At 37.6% G+C, this 19,074-nt stretch overlaps 1 protein-coding gene across 6 annotated transcripts in view; it reads right to left on the reverse strand.

The window, feature by feature from the left end:
* FOCAD (focadhesin) overlaps window positions 1-19,074 on the reverse strand; it is a 318,797-nt gene that overhangs the window by 52,778 nt on the left and 246,945 nt on the right. For 5 of the 6 annotated variants that reach the window (XM_065530469.2, XM_065530470.2, XM_045373316.3 and 2 more), the window contains 5 exons: window positions 18,866-18,982; window positions 15,704-15,942; window positions 12,198-12,287; window positions 2,841-2,988; window positions 828-947 (listed from right to left, as the gene is read on the reverse strand). In XM_065530469.2, coding sequence (XP_065386541.1) covers window positions 828-947; window positions 2,841-2,988; window positions 12,198-12,287; window positions 15,704-15,942; window positions 18,866-18,982 — 714 coding nt within the window. Of the gene's footprint in view, window positions 1-827; window positions 948-2,840; window positions 2,989-12,168; window positions 12,288-15,703; window positions 15,943-18,865; window positions 18,983-19,074 lie in introns of all 6 variants that reach the window. The other variant, XR_012424668.1, reaches the window with a different exon arrangement.

Consider the following 19,074-nt stretch of genomic DNA (forward strand, 5'->3'; position numbering starts at 1 on the left):
CAAGGTTCATCCATGTTCTAGTACACATAAGAACTTCCTTCTTTTTTTTTTTTTTTTTTTTTTGAGACAGAGTCTCACTCTGTCGCCCAGGCTGGAGTGCAGTGGTGCGATCTTGGCTCACTGCAAGCTCTGCCTCAGCCTCCGGAGTAGCTGGCACTACAGGTGCCCACCACCATGCCCAGCTAATTTTGTGTATTTTTAGTAGAGACAGGGTTTCACCATTTTAGCCACGATGGTCTCGATCTCCTGACCTCGTGATCCACCCGCCTTGGCCTCCCAAAGTGCTGGGATTACAAGCGTGAGTCACTGCAGCCGGCCAGAACTTCCTTCTTTTTTAAGGTTGAATAATATTTCAGAGGAAACATTTTAAGGTTATTTAATTTAGTTTACAGGTACTTAAATTTTCCTATACATATTTGGTCATGAGTAGAGATTTTCTGCCTTGAATTTTCTGAGGTTTGACTTTATCAGAGTCTTCTATGTATTCATCTCTTTACAAATTTTTGTTTCTAGGCTTACATAACTCTTATATTCCCTAGCCATATATTTTATGATCTTATAACTACGGAGCAATAGTTAGAGAGAGAGAAAAGTCTATCAATACTCTCTCAAAGAAAAAAAATGTCTACAGAATGAGACAGCGGATAAGGAGAGAAAAAGACATCTGTGACTGTTGGCTACAGCTGTGAGAGAAGAGAATAGTTAGAAGTTCCTCAGTTCTAGACACAAAAAATATCCCATTATACTCTAATTCAGAGTAAGTCAAAAGCAGAACTTAGCAGCAGCATGAGACCACAGAGAGAAATAATCAGGGCACACATTCCAACCTGCTGGCTATTCTCCACTAACAGTCGAAGCTTGTTCATAACATCCTCAGCCTCTGCAGCCTCAATAATTCCAGCACTGAACGCTGATGTACATACACAGCTAAGTGTGTAGGCAAGGACCTGAGAAGAAAATACAGCAGAAAAATGTGTCTTCAGGAGGAAAAATAAAAGAACTTGGTTTAGTTGACAAGATATTCTGTCAAACTTCCCTCCAGCCTAAGAACTGGATTCAAATACATTTCCCATGGATTAGGCACTGTTTTGCTGCCTAACTCATATTGTAACATTTCATAACAATGTGATGATGGGCATGACTATTCCTACTTCATAGATAAGAGCTTTGAAGCTCAGTTTCATGTAGCTAGCAAGTGACAAAGGACGGATTCAAACCCAGGTCTTTAGACTCATAATAGTACATTTCTTTATCACATTATGCCAGAGTACAACACCTATCAACAGTAGAAGGAAACAGATTTTTCATCACCAGTGGGTGCTACTAATTAATTGCCATGCATTCCCATTCAAGGCCAAACAGGAGAGGAAATTCAAAGAAGTGAAACACTGCTCCATTAAGATTCCCTAGAACTAGTGGGGCATAACTGGGACAGGAATATGGATTCTGGAGTCAGATAAATTGTGTAAAATAGGAATACTAATACCTGCCTCATAGCACTAGTGTGGGAACTTAATATGTTGATGAATGAATGAATAAATAAAATATGAGTAAAAAAGAATGGTGGGAGTGGAGCCAAGATTTGGGAATATGTCCCAAATTGATCATTTACTAGCTAAGTAACTTTGGGCAAGTCACCCAATCTATCTGAGTCTCAATTATTGCACATCAAATTTAATCATCCCCTCTCTGCTACCTCATATTTTCGTGATAAAAAACCTCCCTTATAAGAATGCTGTTAAGACAAAGTAGAAAATTCAACTTCGAGCACTGGTTGACACGGCATGAAAAACGTAAGTGGTTTCTAAGGTAGAAGTTGAATAATAAAACATCAGAGGGGAGAAAAAACTGCTTGCTTAAGGCCTTATAAATCAAAACATCACAGATGCATCAGTTATAAAAATGCTGCTTTCATTTATAATCAATTTGCTCCTCGGTTGCAAGATTTTCTCTTTTGGCTTAAAAAAAATACGTACTTTTAAATCACACTTTACACTGCTTTAAAAATGGAAATGTAGTGCATGTCTTAGAACAAAACTTCATTCCTCTGTGCCCAAAGAAATTCACCAATTCAACAAGTCCTATTGCTGAAAGCAGAGGAGCTGAGCAGGGAAACACAGCAGCCATTATGTACTCATCAATAGCTCGTGGGCAGGCTGGGATAAAATAGAATCTGTTCTAATGAGAGAGAGAATCAGGCCAGGCCACGAGGTCATACTCTGCTCCTCTCAAAGAAGAGTACAAGCGGTCCAGCTTCACCTGGACAAAATAGAGACAGGCATGACACATGCCTGAAATGTTCCATCTAAAAATATGGTTAACACACATGAACTGGGTCACATGAACTCCAATTCTGCATATTTTTGCACCACAGCAGAAAAAAACTTTTTTTTAAGTATGGTAAAGGGAATTTCCTCAATAATATTTTATGCTAGCTGACATTTTAAAAAATTAAATGCCTTTTGATCGGCAGTTTCTGAAGCTTATTCCTGGCCATTTTTGAAAGTTACATTTGGCTTGAGCACAATTCTAAAAATCTCTATTTAACTTTCTTCCAGAAATTGCAGCTCTTCTTAGAAAGTGCTTTCTAGTGATGGTGAGTTAGGTTTTATATTCACTAAAGGCTCTTATCTTATATGCCACATTTAAGTCTAAGTTGATTTAAACTGCCACACAATTTGAAAACCTTATGATCTAACATTGGTTGTTTGCCATTCGGATTTTCTCTTTGAGGAAGACTTTAATTTATAGGGTTACCAAAGTATGATAAGTCCAAAATAAGTGGCAAGAAGAAAACAAAAGAGAACAGAGGGAAAAAAAATGTAACCTCCATCTCCTACCTCCTGAAATGTTCTGCTCTGGCTCCCACTGTCATCTAGGTACGCAGACAGCTTCCGAAGCGATGCTGCCACATGAACGCGGGACTGCATTTGGCTGCTGTGGCTCATGAGGGACAGAACAAGTCCAACTCCCAATATACAGCCCGTGCTTGGATGCCAAAAAAGATGAGGTGTTAGGAGCATAAGAAATCCACATAATTGCTCTTCACTTACCATGGGTGTTTACAGTGCTCTCAAACCTCAGTGAGATGGCTGGATTCAAATTCTGCTGCCTAGTAGCTGGTGTGCCCCATCATCCCTGACAAGTACACCCACCTCTCCCCTCAAAACGAACACCTGACATCTAAACAGGTATCTGTGGCCCATGCTAGTGCTGTGCACCCCCTGGATAAAAACAAAAGCAGGAAATAGTTTGACTTCAACTTTATGGGTGAGAAGAGGAAAAGGCATAAACCAGCTCTATTTGTGCCCTTACTGAAATGCTGTAGTTTTTCCTGTACCGCCGCTACCTGCATGTTTAATATACTGTGATCAACTGCATAAGGAGAGAAAAGACTAAAACTCAGGATGTGAGCTGAGGACATCTGACTAATAGCAAAGAAGATAAATGCAAGGCATGATTATGAAGTACTACTAAGTGCTTCATGTTTCCTAGTCAACTTCAACAAGTGGAATTTCTTTCCTAAAGAAACTGTGTATTTGTGCACAATGACATTAATCCTTCTCTCCCCTCTGATCTTGCAGAATACCACTGGGTCAGAAGAGAAAATGGACAAATGACAGGCTTGTCAAAAGTTACCCCATGTGACAATTCAATTGAAATCTAGGGCTTTGTGTCCCAATTCTCCTGAATGAATACACATCCATTTAAAGAAAATAATTGTTCTCTCAGAAAACTTCAAGATAGTATGGTAAGATGATGCAGCTTGTGGTAATACTTCAAAGAAAAAAGTTTTTGTCATTGTTTTTTAAATGGAGAAAATGCAATATTTTTCAGAAATCACCCTTACTCTGGCTTGCCTTGCCTCTCATCACGATATCTGCTGCCGAAGAAAACACTCCAGGGCATTTCTCCGATAACGTATCTCAATGCCCACATCTTAGGTCATTTTGCTTTTAAACGGCATCTATCCCCTTGGTCAGTGTCAAGAACATTTGCATCATTTTATAAGTATGTTAGTTACTTCCCCCAACACCTCTGTGCAAATGGAGCACCCACACCTAAAAGAAGACACCCAGAAGGATAGACAGGCTACAGGATTTGCTCAAGGTCACACAGAGAGCATCCAGCAAAGCGCAGCCAATACAAGAGGATTTTTTTATTTCTAGCCTTCTGTCCCATCTGCCAAACCCAAGGCCCCTCTCGGTGCCCTGCATGGTGCCATGATGAAATACGTATGAGAAGGCACCATATCTCAAGTGTGTTTTTCTAGTTTCTGTTGCATAACAATCAGCCATTCAAAAATCCTTCGTAAAGAAGCTACGACAGTAACTATCATTAGTCAGGCAGAACTGCTGTTACAGCTTCGTAAACTTAACAAGCTCAACTAGCATAATGCATTTTTGACCAGTTAAAGCAACACCTAAGATCTCAATACAGCATGCTTTTGAGACTAATCACATTTATGGAAGAGGAAAGGCTACTCTTGACTAATATGAATGTAAAGCCTTTGCTATTATTTAGAATCTACAGGGAAGTATAGAATCTATATTGATGCATACAACCATTTGACAGAATTAGACCAAAGATATAATTAGACAAAATTTGATTAATACTTTGACAAATTTGACGCTGTTCCCTCTTTGACTATTTAACTGCTACCTATGCTTAAGATTTCAAATGTTACTTCCTCAGAGACATCATTCCTCGCCCAGCAGAGAGCCTCTTTAATACTCTCCCACAGCACCCTGTGCTAATTTACTTCATACAATTTTAATTATAAACTCTGATGAAAATTATTTGGGGGATTGTTTGATTATTATCTCTTCCCTGGCCTCAAAGCTCCATAAGGGTGGGTACACCTTTTCTGTTTTTTCCCTACCACAGTATCTGCTGAACCTAGTATACTGCTTGGCGTATACAAGTACTCAACCAGTATTTATTGAAAGCTGAAGAACTAACCAAATGAATAATTTTAAGAGTCTAGAGTAGAGAGAAGATCTACAGAAGAATAAAAAAGCAAGACTTGATTCTTAGGTTTAGTAGGAGGCAAATTTTATGAGTAGTAGAATTCACCGAACATATCACGCAAGATTCAACCAAGAAAATTCAGTTTGTTTCTTGCCAGGCTAACTGCAGAAAGAGGAACACTAGGCTCATCTGGAAAACAAATTCCTCTCAAAGTTCACACCAATAGGGTTTATCTTTCTGAATAAACAAGGAAGTATGTAAGTCTTGCTTTTCAGGCTATCCTGGGCACACAAAAATCTCTATCCCCTAGATTGAAGCCCCTCTTTTATCATCTCAGGGGATAGAGACATTAAGGCTTTGAAAAAGACATTTCTGTTTCTAGGCCACATTTACCTAAAATTTATCATAGCAATTATTACTATAACCTAAGCAAGGTTATAATTCACTAGTGATTCTATTCATTGCTACAATGGCAGTTAACTGACTGGTGTAACAGATGAATATATAACAGTGTATGTATATACATGTGCCAATGTCACTGTTACGGCATATACACCTATTGCCCCTCTAAATAAGTCCCCTCTCATTTCACTCAATTTTCCAGTATGCACCAAGAACGTAGTCCTAAAACTTTATTCCTGATTTCCCTCTGATTTCTAAATCTTCTATATTTTAATGTGTTTATTTTTGTCCTAAATCTTAAAATGTTCCCCCAGGTGCTTAGTTCAGCAATTCCACATATTTACCTCATTCTAGCTTCTCTTTGATATGTCTGCCAGCTTTGAACCAAGAATAGCTTGGGCAGAGTTGGCTTTTATATCTTTCTGTCCACTGAAAGCAAAAAGGAATTAGGTGTTGGTGTCTTCGACAGAGGAAATAAAAACAAATTATAATATTGGGTATAAAACTGAACTTAGGAATTGCTAACATAAATGTTCTATAAGAGTGCTAACAAATGATAAAGAGAATTTGAGTTTTTAAATTCCATACACTATTATGTCATTACTTAGTTGAATCTATTATCAGAGTATATTAAAATATCACCAGCAAAAGAAATCCTGACACTTAAAAACTAAGCAATTCTGATGTTTGTGTTGCTATATCAACTCAGATATAATTATATTTTTTTCTAAAATTAATCAGAGATGAATCTTCAATTCCCTAGTTTACCGTAGGCAATCCTGCAGATTAAGTACTAGGCCATCTAATAATTAGTTCTAATAACAGTTAACATTTGTATAGTGCTTTGTAAAGGGCAAAGCACTATACAAATGTTATTGTATTTGTAAAAGCTCAGTAGTAATTAACCAAAGCTTGGGTCGTTGATGACTGCATGACTACAGTTAGGGCTGTGAGGATCACAATGGCACAATGAGCTACCACTAGATGGCAGTAAAATGTTAGTGATAGGCTCACCAATACCAGCCAGCCCAGGTGTGCGGTTCTTTCAGTAGGGACACGTCCATTAAATCAGGGAAGCACGGTGAATTTGCTCTGGGTGAATTCTATCATTTGAGGGAGCACGCTCCCACATCTATTAACTACCTTCTAGTAAGACTTCCACTGTTTCACTTGAGGGAGGCTTGCCCTAGACTCCTGCAATCTCATTAGATAAGGGAATACTTTACACCATGAGCCAGGCTTTCAGGTCTGGGTCTAGTTAGAAAAGCAGAAGAAAGAATTAAAAAATTAAAGAAAAATGTGGGTGACATTTGCACATCAGAAAAAAATAAATACACAGCATACTGTCAAGCATCAAATTGCTTTCTTTCTATTGAACTGTGTTACCCATACCGTGTTATGTAAGAAAAATGGCTTTGAAGTCAGATGTCCCAGGTTCCTCTCTTGGCTCTGTCACTTGTTAAGTATATGACCTTGAACAAGCCTCCTATATGAGACTCACATTCTTTATCTGTAAACCAAAGTGATGATGATTCCTACTTCAGTATCATGTTTAGGTTGTGACATGGATGTAAGTCCATGAGAAACAGACGTGAAAATGCCTAGCTCGGCATACAGCTGCTCAGTAAGTATCAGTTGAATGTGAAGCCAAAAAGAGAACTATGCTGGGTGCAGTGGCTCACATCTGTAATCTCATTACTTTGGGAGGCCAAGGTTGGGAGGATTACTTGAGGCCAGGAGTTCAATACCAGCCTGGGCAACACAGCAAGACCCTGTTTCTACAAGAATGAAAAATTTAGTCAGGCATGGTTGCATATGCCTGTAGTACCAGCTACTTGAGGCTGAGGCAGGAGGACTGCTTGAGCCCAGGAGGTTGAACTTGCAGTAAGCCATGATTGTGTCACTGCACTCCAGCTTGAGCAACAGAGTGAGATCCTGTCTCAAAAAAAACAAAAACAAAAACAAAAACAGAAATTCATAAGGACTGACACCTAGAGAGCATTAGTAATGATGAAGCACTAAACTTCATTAACTGTAGGACTAACAGTTTGGAGAGGATGGAAGAAGGGCTTCTTGAAGCGCCTGAGCTTTTAATTGGGCTCTAATAGGCAAGTTTCCACTAAATGGACAGGAAGTCCAGGCCTACCAACACAGTTGTTCATTAAGAAGGTAAGAATCAAGAAAGAAAGTAAGAATGAAGGAGTAAGAATCTTATTAGTAATAAAAATAAATTTTAAAGTTAAATATGCTTAGACATATGAAGTTTTTAAGCACCTCAGCATCTGCATGGTGGGTAATTCATCCCCACGGTACTCCTTACATTTCAACAACCTTCCTGAAAATGATGGAGACAATGCCTGAAAGACATTCCTGACTGTGCCCCACTGGCTGAAGCTTGCAGCATCTTAATCTCAAATTTTTTCCAAACTTTATAACATCTTGAGCTACAGCTATAATGAACATCTTTGGGTGGTATGAGGAGGCAGGAGGGATGAAAAGAGACATAAAAATATCTTCTTCCTTGGTTGTAAAAGGCAACAATACAAATGCATGGATTAGGTTCAAAATCTCAACTCTTCATTGAATTCAAATAACAGCTAAATTTCCCTATCTTTCTCATTAATCATTTTCTACATTCAAGAGACTTCAACCACGCCATCAAACTCTTTCTTTACTCATATTCAAACCACACTCTTAAGAAGTCACTTGACCCCAAAAGTGTTTCTTGATAAACTAGGTGAGTGGCACTAGTTCCTCTCCAATCTTAGCCTGCATCTGAAAGAAGATCCCATAACTACCACCTACTAAATGGACATTTTACTTTATTTACTCCTGATGAAATCCTTTACACATGCAGCTACCACTACCATATCATTTACCCTTTTGTCAGTCTGAAACTAACAGTATAGAAGGTATGTATGTAGCTTTAAACTTATGTTCCTAAAGGCCAGAAATAAAAACACTGATTTAATGCATATTTCAGCAGTGCCCATAATATCAAAAGGTAAATGAGTCAATAAACTGGAAGTTAATGCTTATAATCTGTTAGTTCCTAGTAACAATGAACCCCAGAGGATTCATGCCCTGAGGTTCCAAAACACGTGGAAGTCCAAAAACCTATGATGTAGCTCCCTCAAGAATGTCATTATTTTCAAAAGCCTAACAAAACCATATATTCACCCATACAAGTCACATAGACTAACTGAAACATTAAATATCTCATTAAATGAGTGTGTTTAACACTTTTTTGAGTATTCTTTTTTGATTATTCCTTTTCGTTTTTATCTTTCATTACTGAAATGAGAAAATAAATTTTAAAGTATTTAGTTTAATAGACAAAAATCCTTAAAAACCATGGGGTTAGCATGGGGAAGGGAAAGGTTCTTAATGCTAAGCAGGTTGGTAACCCCTGAGATAATGTGTTTGCTTCCATTTCTACTTCTTAGCCACGTTACTTCACAGGGAAACATAAATCATCAGTCAAAGGCCCTCTTAGCCCAATCAAATTCAAATGGCCTCAACAGATCTTTAAAAAGATTAAGTCGGCTGGGCAGGGTGGCTCACACCTGTAATCCCAACACTATGTGAGGCAGTGGCAGGTGGATCACATGAGGTCAGGAGTTTGAGACCAGCCTGACCAACTGGTGAAACCTCACCTCTACTAAAAATACAAAATTAGCTGGGCGTGGTGACGTATGCCTGTAATGCAGCAATTTGGGAGACTGAGGCAGGAGAATCACTTGAACTCGGGAGGCGGAAGTTGCTGTGAGCCGAAATTCCACCATTGCACTCCAGCCTAGGCAACAAGAGTGAAATGATGTATAAATAAATAAATAAATAAATAAATAAATAAATAAATAATAAAAAGAAATACTTTAAAAAAAAGATTAAGTCATGCATCCATCTCCCCATACATGTGCCTTGTATGATAAACATAAGTCAAAACTAAGGTCTTAGTAATATAAGGTGTAAGCTGCAAAATGACAGTTGTTACTTAATTTATCTATTGCTGAAACATGGTTTTCAGAACAAGGAAGCTTTAATTATAAGTTTTTTTTATTATTTATTACTGAAAACTCTCTGCAAAGGAATTCAAAATCACATCCTACAAATATTTCTCCATATGAATTTTAGGATTATTTTTTCTAGTTCTGCGAAGAATGAAGGTAGTGTTTTGATGAGAACTGCACTGAATGTGTAGATTGCTTTTGGCAGTATGGTAATTACCACAATATTGATTCTACCCATCTATGAGCATGGGATGTGTTTCCATTTGTGTCATCTATGATTTCTTTCAGCAGTGTTTTATAGTTTTCCTTGTAGAGGTCTTTCACCTCCTGGTTAGATATATTCCTAAGTATATTTCTAAGTACCTTATTTTTTTTTTTTTTTTTTTGCAGCTATTGTAAAAGGGGTGGGGTTCTGGATTTGATTCTCAGTTCGGTCACTGTTGGTATATAGAAGAGCTACTGATTTGTGTACATTAATTTTGTGTCCGGAAACTTTGCTGAATTCTATTATCAATTCTGGGAGTTTTCTGGAGGAGTCCACGTAGCCAAAGCAAGACTAAGCAAAAAGAACAAATTTGGAGGCATCACATTACCTGATTTCAAACTACACTATAAGGTCACATTCACCAAAACAGCATGGTACTGGTATAAAAATAGGCACAGCCGGGCGCGGTGGCTCAAGCCTGTAATCCCAGCACTTTGGGAGGCCGAGGCGGGTGGATCACGAGGTCAGGAGATCGAGACTATCCTGGCTAACATGGTGAAACCCTGTCTCTACTAAACATACAAAAAACTAGCTGGGCGTGGTGGCGGGCGCCTGTAGTCCCAGCTACTTGGGAGGCTGAGGCAGGAGAATGGCGTGAACCCGGGAGGCGGAGCTTGCAGTGAGCCCAGATCACGCCACTGCACTCCGGCCTGGGAGACACAGCGAGACTCCATCTCAAAAAAAAAAAAAAATAGGCCGGGCGCGGTGGCTCAAGCCTGTAATCCCAGCACTTTGGGAGGCCGAGACGGGCGGATCACGAGGCCAGGAGATCGAGAGACGATCCCGGCTAACACGGTGAAACCCCGTCTCTACTAAAAAATACAAAAAAACTAGCCGGGCGAGGTGGCGGGCGCCTGTAGTCCCAGCTACTCGGGAGGCTGAGGCAGGAGAACGGCGTAAACCCGGGAGGCGGAGCTTGCAGTGAGCTGAGATCCGGCCACTGCACTCCAGCCTGGGTGACAGAGCAAGACTCCGTCTCAAAAAATAAATAAATAAATAAATAAATAAATAAATAAATAAAATAAAATAAAATAAAAATAGGCACATAGACCAATGGAACAGAATAGATAACCCAGAAAAAAACCCAAATACAGCCAAGTGATCTTCAACAAATCAAATTAAAAAAAAAAAACATGAAGTGGGGAAAGGACACCCTACTCGACAAATGGTGCTGGGGTAATTGGTAAGCTACATGTAAGCTTAATTGGCAAACTACATGTAAGAAAATAAAACTGTACAGAAGGATCCTCAGCTCTCACCTTACCCAAAAATCAACTCAAGATGGATCAAGAACTTAAATCTAAGACCTAAAACTATAAAAATTCTAAAAATAACACAGGAAAAACACTTCTAGACACTGATTTAGGCAAGGATTTCATAATGAAGAACCGAAAAGCAAATGCAACTAAAAACAAAGATAAATAGCTCGGACTTAATTAAACTGAAGAGCTTTTGCACAGCAAAAGGAACAATCAGCAGCGTAAACAGACGACCCACAGAATGGGAGAATCTCTTCACAATCTATACAACTGACAAAGGACTAATATCCAGAATCTACAACAAACTCAAACAAATTAGCAAGACAAAACCAAACAAGCCCATCAAAAAGTGGGCTAAGGACATGAATAGACAATTCTCAAAAGAAGATATACAAATGGCCAGCAAACATATGGTAAACCGCTCAACATCACTAATGATCAGGGAAATGTAAATCAAAACCACAATGCGATACCACCTCACTCCTGCAAGAATGGCCATAATAAAAAAATAATAGATGTTGGTGTGGACACGGTGAACACAGAACACTTCTACGCTGCTGGTGGGAGTGTAAACTAGTACAACCACTACAGAAAACAGTGTGGAGATTCCTTAAAGAACTAAAAGTAGAACTACCATTTGATCCAGCAATCCCACTACTGGGTATGTACCCACAGGAAAAGAAGTCATTACACAGAAAAGTACTTTCACATGTATGTTTACAGCAGCACAATTCACAATTGCAAAAACGTGGAACCAACTCAAATGCCCATCAATCAATGAGTGGATAAAGAAACTGTGAGATACACACACACACACACACACACACACACACACACAATGGAATACTACTCAGCCATAAAAAGGAATGAACTAATGACATTCACAGCAATCTGGATGAGACTGGAGACTATTATTCTAAGTGAAGTAACTCAGGAATGGAAAAACCAAATGTCGTATGTTCTCACTCATAAGTGGGAGCTAAGTTATGAGGATACAGAAGCTTAAGAATCACACAATGGACTTTGGAGATTCAGGGGGAAAGGGTGGGAAGGAGGTGAGGGATAAAAGACTACAAATTGTGTGCAGTGTATACTGCTTGGGTGATGAGTGCACCAAAATCTCACAAATCACCATTAAAGAACTTATGTAACCAAACACCACCTGTTCCCCAATAACCTATGGAAATAAAAAATAAAAATAAAAAATATTTCTCCATAGCATGCAAGACTTATGGCAGTGTAGGAAGCAATGTCTAAGTACCTGTGAGAGTGGAAATAGGAACAACATACTTGTATTCAAGACTAGTGTCAAAGCAGCAATTTTCCAGGGCATCCAAAGACTTCATCAGAAGAAGGTTCATCTCTTGGCCAGATATATCACTGAATGAAGATCAAGGGGAAACAATGAATTATTTAAAATTAGTCAACTGTCCAAAATGCTTAATACAATATTATTCTCTCAATATTTTACTGGAAATACAAGCATTTCTCTTTTAAAAAGTAACAATACTGATGAGTTGCATATGCTTATTTTATAGTTACAGAAACTAAGTCTGACAAATTATTCAACAATTGGGTTTCTGAGCAGTATAATCACTTGCAAACCAAAAAACACAAAATCTCCTATTTTTGATTTTTCTCAGCCTATTCAAATTTTAAGTCATTGAAAAATAAAAAATAAACTCAGAATTCCAAATTAATATTTCTAAGAACGCTTAAGTGATTTTCTTCAGAATACTTAACGTATTAAGCTGACATTATCAATAATGATTCCAAACCTCTTTCTTGCAAAGACTGTCACTTCTTTTCATGTCTCAATTGTGGAGGCTGTAAATTCTATTCCTTTACTTACATTTTTTTTAAGGGGAGAAAATCCTAGACCTATATGTGTTTGCATTTATACAGAAACTGATGATTTTATAAATGCCTGGGTGTGAAGTATGACTTGCATAGTAAAATAAAACTTAAAAGGTTCTATGGCTGTCCCTTCAGGCCGATTTGTGGGCTTCATCACTGACATTTTAGTAGTGAGAGATTCCTACATCTCAACTCTCATATTGCTACTTCAGATCATGCTAAGTGGAATGTAACTCCAGGAATGACAACCAGGCAGAGAGCACTTTTTAAAACATTTTCCCAAACCAAGACTACAGCAGTTTTGCTCAAGGTGAAGGATTTTTTGCAATGAAACAAATGCCCACATGCACATCTCTTGCATCGCACATACAGACTTAATAGCTTTAACTAAATAAATCCTATAAAAGTTGTCCTTTGGAGTAAAATATACTTAAATATCCTAAACAAATGCTAAAGAAATTATACTTGTATTTTCTGGCGGTTATGACAGAAGCAAGAAGCTGTGGAACAATATTCAGGAGTCTTCTGAATAAATTCTAGATTGGAACTTAAATTCAAGAGATTTTTCAAAAGCCTTAGCAAAAAACGAAATGATTTCCATTATTCTCTCTCTCTCTCTCTCTCTTTTTTTTTTTTTTTTTTTTTGAGACAGCCTTGCTTTCTCACCCAGGCTGGAGTGCAGTGGCACAATGTCAGCTCACTGAAACCTCAGCCTCCTAGGCTCAAGCAATTCTCATGCCTCAGCTTCCAGAGTAGCTGGGACTACAGGCATCTGCCACCATGTCTGGCTGGTCTCAAACTCCTGGGCTCATGCGATCTGCCCACCTCGGCCTCCCAAAGTGCTGCAATTACAGATGTGATTCATAATTCTCTTCTACATGGTGATTTTTTAGTCTCTGAAAAACAACATACTGTCCTAATTCTGTTCCCATTAAAGGACCACATTGGGACACATTTGATATCACTGACTAGTCAAAATCAACAGCTCTCAAAACACTTGCTTTTAGAAAAAAATTTAAACTTTCTCCAAAAATGAAATTATCTGTTAGTATTGTTACTACCTGGTAAAAAAATTTATTAGTATCAAAAGGCAAATATTTGAGATTCCTCAATTCCAACAAATTGGGAAGGTGGGAGCCATGAATAGTTGTATTAGTAATGGCATTACTAACACACAGACCCTAAGTAGAAGGAGGATGCTATCAAACACAGGAACATTAGGGTAAAGTTAAAATTTGTAGTTATTCGGTGGGTGCTCAGCTAAGGAAGGAGCTTCCTGATGTCTTTGCCCAGGGTTTCCTTCAGGTGTGAATTCAAGTTAGACAGACAGGAGTGGAAGACAACCTAGGAAGCAGGGTCAAGAGTTCTGGGGGAATCATCATAGGTTTCTCCAGGGAGCATGATTAAGTTAACCACAAATACAAGCTTGTCAGCCTAAAAGCAGCAGCATCTCCTCCTAAGTTAGTGAAGAAAGTAGTCAGAGCCAGAATAGGATGAAATGAGTTGCCTCGAATTAAACTGCCACGGCTCATTTTTAGTTGCAAAACATGTTGCTTGAAAAGATACCAAAGAAAGAGCATGAACACAGATGGTGAAGAGACTGTCATTTGTAGCATACTAGCAAAGGGAAAAAAATCACTTTCAAGTTTTAAGTCTTTAAAAATACTTTGTGTTCTGTCACACACATAAGATATGTAACAGTCAAATCACATGCAAAGGGCAGTTTTTTATTCATCTCCAGAACAAGACCTATGTTTATTAGTGATGGTGAACAGGACAAAATGAATATTCTGGCCATATTGCACTTACGGCCTCAAAGACTAAGAGAATCATCCCAATCATCTGACAGATGTTTCTAAGAGCTGAAAATGATCATCTGAAATATGGTATTCCCCCAAATCAATAGCAATTCACATAAAAGTTTCACATACTCATGTTTGTGAACTTAATGGTCTCAAACTGAAATAAATATAGCATAGTGTCATCCAGTTTATCCACACCAACACCAGTTCTTGCCTTTGGACAGCTAATTTCTGCCAACCAGGAATTTAAAAAGAATCTAATATCACAACAGAATGCCTCTCCCTACTATCATATTTCCAATGTAGGAAAACAGAGATAATTAAAAGTCACTGACATCAAAATATTCATGATAAGCAAATATTCATGTTGTATCCCACTACAATCAATGTAGATACATAAAATTCTAAGACTTGCTAGAAAATAAAGAATAAGCAGTATGAAAAACAAAACAAAAGTAGACTTATGCACTAAAAAAAACTTTCCGATTTAGTGGAATTTTCCACCTGAGTCTATTCCATTAGCTCCATTCAAGGGTCAAGTTAGCAGTCCAAAAATGAGCAATCAAAGTGAACAAAGCACACAGTATAATATGCACAGATTAAGACTCTTTAAAGATTATAAAAATGCGGCTAGGGCACAGGGAAAAAAGCAATATTTAAAGCTGGGTACATGTAGTTCTCAGGTGATTCAGTGATTCCCAACACTCCTTAGGCACTAGAGATATGCCAATCCTCTCCTCTCATTTTACAGTGATATCAACAAAAGATTGGCAGTTATTTTCATCCCATATAAACCAGAATAAAAGAAGCTTTTTACTTACAGCACCATGAGATTAGACTTTTCTCATGTCCACCACACGTAGGTACCTGGGGCTTTCATCTAAGCATGAAATGATTTTCAAGTAACCAATCACTTTAATACTAGCAACTCTTAAAATACACGAACACCTCCATGATGGTATTTTACATAGATAAATTTACTCATAAAGAAGAAGAAAGGATCAACTTGCCCATTTCAGAAAGTTTGGCAAACACATGTTGCTCAGATACAATGTTTATGTATAGGTGTGTATGGGTACAAAATCCTTTGCAAAAAATCACAAAGAAGAAAAGCAGGAATATTTTAATAAACTGTACCTGAGTTTCTCTTCACACAAGCGAGAGAGAAACATCCCTAAAGCAAGGCCCATGTGGATTTGCACGGCTTGAGACTCATCAGCACTTGGTTTCCCAGGTAACCTGGCAGTCAGCATGTTCAGGATTTCCTCAACCTTCTCTTTGCAAGAGATAATGAAAACTGGCACAAGGAGAGACAAAGCCGTGGCGGCAGCAGAACGGGCAATGGCACTAGCTGTGTTTTCACCAGAATAGGACTTCTAGGACATGCCAAAGAAAGAAAACAGGGTTAGCCTTTTATTTACAACGTGAAGGAAGCATACCTATCATAAAAGCACTATAAAACCACACAAGCCTCTCTTAGATCCACCCCGGCCGACACCCAAAATAATACATTTTTTAAAAATCCAAACATTTTTGTCTATAGATTATGTTTTCATTATTAATGAAATATTTTGCTACGAAATAATCAATTAATAATATCCTTTTAAATTTGAAAAACCAAATTACAAGTGTTTTCCTTTTAAAGGTTATAATTCCCTCACTATAAAGCTTGAAACAATTTCAGTGTTCCTAAAAGCCCACATGTGTATATATTTAAAAAAAAAAAAAAATTGAAGCTATCTGAGCTTGGACAAACCAGCAAGTCACATTATAAATGTCCATAAAGCTAGGAGTTTTCCAGGAAAGAAAGGAAAAGAGAGGAAAAGAGTTTAACTTTAGTATAGAGAAACAAGTATAAATTTAGCACAGGGATCTATTGGCACATCTCCCAAAATTTTTTGGTGGGAACACTTCCCAGTAGATGGATTATTTCCTACAGGGGGTTAATTCCTTTTAATTAAAAAGGAAGTTGAAATCCTAAAAGCCTTTGGTTACAAAGCAATAACCAGCTATTCAAAATGAAATGGAGAGCTCTATATGCCCCTTCCTACATGTAATTATGGGAAAAGAAATGAATAACAGCCCTAATAAAATGACAGAGCAGCTGAATATGAACAGCTTCTATAAGAATCCCATGTTAGAGAGTTCTACCAGACATTATATATATTTATAAATATGTCTCAAGTGGGAAAGAAAGCCCATTTATCATTCCTCACTATTATCCAATTTAAAATTTCAGACACACCATAAGGACGGTGTTGTCCCTTGCAGTCAAAGCACATTAAAATGTGTTTTTAATTCTAGGCCCATTTGCTCTCTAAGCTTTGGTACTTTAAGGATAAAAATCAAACATACTAAGTTACACTTTAAATTAATATAGCACTATTTTAATGATAATGTTACTCAAAACGACCCAGCTGGTAGCACACAGGAAATAAAGTGACTTTTAAAACACGGCTTTGAAAAGTATGGTAATGCAAAATCTCACAAAGGTAAGAGGCAATCAGAGCTGACTAGTAAAGAGATTATTTTTATTGGTTTGTAAGAACTAAGCAGCATATGAGAAATTTCATACAGTGCCCTGCTCTGGTGAGTATCTGAACTAGATAGTTATTACAAAGACCTCTAAATAAGCATCTAAAGTTTTCATTCATCATTAAAGAAATAAGAACACTTTTGATAGAAAATAAATCATCATACAGCAATTAACTTTTTGAGCAAAATTTAGCTTCCAATTTAATTCTACATCATCTCATAAGTCATTTTTTTTTTTTTTACCTTGACTATGGTTAAAAATCTAGCTCTAAACCCAAAGCGCCTGATGAATACATACCCGATCTTCCCAAGGGCAGGAGGACAGAGGCACACACAATATACAGAGAAGACCTTCGGCATTGAGGTTTTAGGCTAAATTCATGATCTTAGCAACAGTTCAGAATTTGTATTGTATTTTTATTAAAATCAACTATAATCCTCTGCCACTCAGCTGATTGTCCCATGATCATTATAATTCCCTAGGCAATGGATAGTAATAGGGTAGAACCAAAATAGTTCTACACAGATATTGAAATAAAGCATGTACTACGACCAATAAAAGGAAAAGGAAACCTAAACAAAAAAGTGTTTTCTCATTTTGCTTCAAATCTTAGAATACAAGCATGAAGACAGAGGATAGGTAACAGGTGGCTTTTTTTTTTTTTTGTAATGATCAACAACATTACTTTGTATTTACAGAGTATTTAACGGTTTTCAAAACATTTTTACATAAAATATATTATTTGATCTTCACAGTCTTTTTAGACAGTTGGCAAAGCATTAATTTTTACTTTCATTTTGCAGATAAGAAAAATAAGAATGATGAAGTAAGTGTCAACAGTCACAAAAACAAGAAAGGGGGAGCAAGGGCTACAATTATTGCAGATAATATTGTTCAATTCCTTCATTTTATAAATAAGGACAAAAAGACTCAAAGAGGTTGAGTGAATTGCCCAAGGTCACACAACCTGAAATGAAAAAAAAAAACTATGGCTAGAAACTTGGAGTCCCCACATTTCAGACACCGTTTATTCTACTACAACTGTAGCTCTCGACCCTGACTACACATTAGAATAACTGAGAGAGCTCTCAAAATGCTGATGCCCAGAGTTTATCCACGAGCAATTAAATCAGCAGTAGGGACTACACATCAGTATTTCTTTTTATATGTGTGTGTATATATATATTTCACATGTTATATATGCATATGTACATACATATATATTAATATTTATAGACATTTCTTATAATTTATATGTAATATTTCCATATTTTATATATATAATATTTCTTGTGTGTGTGTATTTAAAGTTCTCTAGGTGATTCTAACAAATAGCCAGGGATGAGAATCATTACACTATACAATGGATTTCTTTCTTTTTTTTTTTTTTTTTTGAGATGGAGTTTTTCTCTTGTTGCCTAGGCTGCAGTGCAATGGTGCAATCTTGGCTCACCACAACCTCTGCCTCCTGGGTTCAAGTGATTCTCCTGCCTCAGCCTCCCAAGTAGCTGGGATTACAGGCATGCGCCACCACGCCCGGCTAATTTTGTATTTTTAGTAGAGACGGGATTTCTCCATGTTAGTCAGGCTGGTCTCGAACTCCCAACCTCAGGTGATCCGCCCACCTCGGACTCCCAAAGTGCTGGGATTACAGGCATGAGCTACGGTGCCTGGCCTTTTATATAATGGATTTCATGTGAACAACTGATGTCCTAAGAGTCAACCCTTGAGTTTTCTGATCATGTTTTATTTCTTGCACTTACATAATAAAACCAGGAGAGAAGCTGCCCTCTGGGTTGGTAATGGCTATCCACAATGACCAAGAGTGTATCAAGTACCATGGAAATCCACTCTTTCATTGAAAGGAAATTAGGTTGAACCTGCAGATGAATTAAAAACATGAAATGATTATGGAAAAAAGAAAACAAATCTAAAGATTATTTCTAAATCCAGGGTGCAACTCCCTTCTATA

Source organism: Macaca fascicularis, chromosome 15, assembly GCF_037993035.2.
Source record: "Macaca fascicularis isolate 582-1 chromosome 15, T2T-MFA8v1.1".
NCBI classification, from domain to species: Eukaryota; Metazoa; Chordata; class Mammalia; order Primates; family Cercopithecidae; genus Macaca; species Macaca fascicularis.